Here is a 4,089-nt window from a genome sequence, read left to right on the forward strand (position 1 = left end):
ATACCTTCTTTTCAGCACCCCATGGAACCTTCTTAAAAACTGACCACATACTCGGTAACAAAAATTTTATTAATGTTTCCATGTTGGTATCTGGCCTCACCAAAAAAGCAGAAGCAAGTGTTGGATGAACTATTATTTCCTCATACTTAAGTCATCCACCCTACTCTTGCTGCTCTAAGTCAACGTGAAGATCAGTAAATCTGAACTATTTCAGTCTTGAGTCTCTACAGTCTGTCTGCTCTCTGGCTGATGAATCAGGGGCTGTACTGCAAGCCCACAGAGCTACAGAGGCTGCCCAGGAGACATCAACAGCACTACTGTTTATGGTAACAGGTGTTCCAGCTGTTTAAAATTGATAAGAAACCAGGAAAAGACACTCAGGTTTCACTGAAGCTGAAGAGATTACTCAGTGGTTAGAGCACTGGCTGCTCTTCCAGAGGACCCAGGTTCAAATTCCAGCACTCACGTGGCAGCTCACAACCATCTGTAACTGCATTTCCAGGGCCTTTTCTGGGCCCCACAGGCACCAGGCATGAGTGTGGTACACAGACATACATGCAGGGAAAATAGCCACACTTACACCTACTTTTTTATAAAGTTAAAAAGTATATACCTAGACACAGAAAAATTTAAATGCTATGAAAAAACACTCATTTTTTTTCAAATAGGAGGCAACATTGAGCCTTTTATGCCCAGGAAACACCAGTTTTACAAAACAATCTGAGTACTAGTTTATTTGATTTAAAACAAACCAAACCAAAACCAGACCAAAACAACAACAAAACCAGGAAAATTTAAAAGCAAATTAATGTTTATAGACTTTGAGTAAAATAATTTGCATTGAAGTGCAAAAAATTAAAACATTATTTTTAATTTTATAATTCTTTTTTTTTAACAGTTCTTACTTAGTTTTTATTCATAATCATAAACTTAACTCTGCAATCCAGCTAGACTTGAAGGGGAATGAGGAAAATATGGAACCCAAAGAACTTCAGTGAGAGCAGAGATTACAGGGTACTGCGAGCAGATGGGGCTGGGGTGCTCTCCTGAGCTACAGAAGGAATGGTCTGATGGGTAAGAAGTCAAAAGAATTAGAGTTGTCCACAGTCGGAAATGGTGATCTTCTTGCTGGTCTTGCCATTCCTGGACCCAAAACGCTCCATGGCTTCCACAATGTTCATGCCTTCTTTCACCTTTCCAAAGACCACGTGTTTGCCATCCAGCCACTCAGTCTTGGTGGTGCAGATAAAAACCTGGTAACCGTTTGTGTTTGGTCCAGCATTTGCCATGGACAAGATGCCAGGACCTGTATGCTTCAGGATGAAGTTCTCATCCTCAAATTTTTCTCCGTAGATGGATCTGCCGCCAGTGCCATTATGGTGTGTGAAGTCACCACCCTGGCACATGGATCCTGGAATAATCCTGTGAAAGGAAGAACCTTATATCCAAATCCTTTCTCCCCAGTGCTCAGAGCACGAAAGTTTTCTGCTGTCTTTGGAACTTTGTCTGCAAATAGCTCAAAGGAGACGCGGCCCAAGGGCTTGCCATCAGCCGCGATGTCGAAGAACACGGTGGGGTTGACCATGGCTGCAGCAAGCGGCGAGAAGGGACAGCGGCGTCTGCAAAGCCTAATTTTATAATTCTTTACTGTGGAATAATATAGATGTGTTTGAAGTAAACTGATAACAGATCAAGGAATTATAATTTGGGTTATAAAACTCTTGCTTTTAAAAATTGGGAGTTTTTTTTTGTTTTTTGTTTGTTTGTTTTTTTTTTTGAGACAGGGTTTCTTGTGTAGCCCTGGTTGTCCTGGAACTCAGTATGTAGACCAGGCTGGCTTCCAACTCAGAGAACTCAGAGATCTGCCTGCCTCTGCCTCGTGAGTGCTAAGATTAAAGGTGTGTGCCACCATTAATTTTACAATAAGTGTGTGTGTGTATGTATAACTACAACTTGTGGGAATTGGTTCTCTCTTTCCACTATGTGGGTCACAAGAATGACACTCAGGTTGTAGGGCTTGGGAGCTGTATTAATCAGGATTCTCTAGAACAGAACTAATAGGATGAACCTATATAAAATGAATCTATGTTAAAGGGCATTTATTTGAGTGGCTTTTGTGCCGTGGTCCAACTAGTCCAACAATGGTTGTCTCCTGACAGAAAAGCCAAGTTTCTGGTGGTCGTTTAGTCTGCGAGACTGGATGTCTCAGGTGGGCTTCAGTCTAAGTAGGTTCTAATACCATTGAATTAATGTCTTGACTGCAGGGTAGATCTTGACAGCAAGAGAAAGGGCAAGCAGGCTAAAAGCAAAGTGTTCTTTTATGTGGGCTGTCACCAGGTATGGCTTAGATTTAGGTGGGTCATCCCACTTCAAATGATCCAATCTCTAGAGAGCTTTCTGATCCTCTGAAGCTGGAGTTACAAGCAGTTGTAAGCTGACAGACTTGGGTAATGAGAACCCAACTCTTGTCCTCCAAAACAGCAGCAGCCACTCAGCCATCTCTCAGGACACTGGGTTGTTTCTGAGCAGCATGGACCGCAGGTGCATGCTACTGTGTCCAGTTTATACTCTCTCTTTAGCCAGAAGTCGAGTTGGCATTAGATCCTCCAGAACCTGTTCACCTTGCTGGTGATAAAAATCAAGCTTTAGAACATACAAGGTCAAAGGCCAGCTCACTCTGCCATTCAGCTTCTCCCATCAGCAGGCAGCTGAGGAAGTCACCCTGCTCTTAACCTAAACAGGAAATGTTCTCTTTCCATCACTTCAGAGAGTTCAGTGCTAACCTGCTGTGCTGAGTCTCTTCACACGTTCCTGGGAGAAAAGAAGCTGGCTTTTATCGTGAATCCACTCAGTGCCTAGCCCTGAGCAAAACACTTCATATGTGAATTCATTAAATCTTCCTTCGTTTTGGATAAGCAAATAGGCTGTGAGCACCGAAGGTTTTTTTCTCCAGATTACACACAGTAACTGTAAAAGATCAAACTCAGGTCTGACTAAAGTCTGCCTTCCGACCATCACAGCATCCTTTGTTGTTTGTTCTAACAGAAGCTGGTTGGCATCCTTAATCCTGGGGTTATATCCTTCACCTCCCATCCCAGCTCCAAACACATCTTTTATCTTTCAAGATAAGGGTTGGTTTGTCTTCTGACACGTCTTTCTCTTCTGAAGCAATCCTGAACTTAGTTCTCTGCCCACTAACAATAGTTCACTGCCCATTCATGTCTCCGCACCTTCTCGAAACACACCGCCTTTGATGCGGTCTGACGCTACCATCTCTTAAATACGCAGTCGATTTGCAGATCAGAAAGCACTTTCAGACACGCTGCTCTATCTGTCCTCCTCCACAAGCCAATGAGGAGGGCAAAAAAGCAAGGGGGAGGGGAGGACCATCCCATTTTACCAAAAAGACACCTCTCCAAGGTCACGGAATGAAAAATGGGAAATCCAGGACCAAAGGCCCAGATTGGACCCTTGGTCCTTGGCTCATCCCGCCACGCCTCACAGGTACTCCTGGTCCAGTCACCGCCTCCGCGGCAGCGATGTCAGAGCTGCAGTCCGCCCGCCCACAGCTCACCACCCTCCCACCGGTACCAGAGCTCACTCCGTCCTGGTCAACCCCTTTCCCCGCGACCTCCCCGCCTCGATGCCACCTCTACTAAGGAGTCCCCTCTAGTCACAAGTGGCCTTCGCAGATCACCACCTCCTCCTGTCAGTCCGCTGAATTACCTTCTCCAAAGATGCAGGTCTCTGCACAGCTAGGGAACGGGCCAGCGAAAGCACTGTGTTGAAATAAAAGCCTCGGGAGGTGCTGGAGCCGGAGCTGGACCCCGAGCCGCCTCCGCCGCCTCCCTGGGCCCCAGCAGCCGCCATCACAGCGCGCGCCCCGGCGCGGGCGGTTAGGTTCGCAACTCTGGGCCTGCGGTCGCCGGGCCTCACAGCGCAGGCGCAGAGGCACGCCGGCTTCCCGGCCACGTGACCGCCGCGTCGCCCGCACTGGGTGGCGCCTGGCGTGAGGCGGCCCCCGCGCAGAAGACCTGGTCCCCTCGGCCGCTCGGCGCAGTAGTAGGCTCCGGAGGCGGGGCTGCCGGC

The 4,089-nt window shown here is 47.1% G+C and overlaps 1 protein-coding gene and 1 pseudogene across 1 annotated transcript in view; both read right to left on the minus strand.

The window, feature by feature from the left end:
- The window catches only part of Pi4ka (phosphatidylinositol 4-kinase alpha), a 125,314-nt gene extending 121,390 nt beyond the window's left edge, over positions 1-3,924 (minus strand). The window contains exon 1 of the mRNA XM_085684518.2: positions 3,727-3,924. Within this exon, the coding sequence (XP_085540644.1) occupies positions 3,727-3,870 (144 nt within the window). The 5' untranslated portion in view covers positions 3,871-3,924. The remainder of the gene's footprint in view (positions 1-3,726) is intronic.
- LOC148123073 (peptidyl-prolyl cis-trans isomerase A pseudogene) lies at positions 899-1,600 on the minus strand (annotated as a pseudogene).
- Positions 3,925-4,089: the final 165 nt, after the last annotated feature.

The sequence above is a fragment of the Myodes glareolus genome, chromosome 2 (genome assembly GCF_982192425.1).
Source record: "Myodes glareolus chromosome 2, mMyoGla1.1, whole genome shotgun sequence".
Taxonomy (NCBI): domain Eukaryota; kingdom Metazoa; phylum Chordata; class Mammalia; order Rodentia; family Cricetidae; genus Myodes; species Myodes glareolus.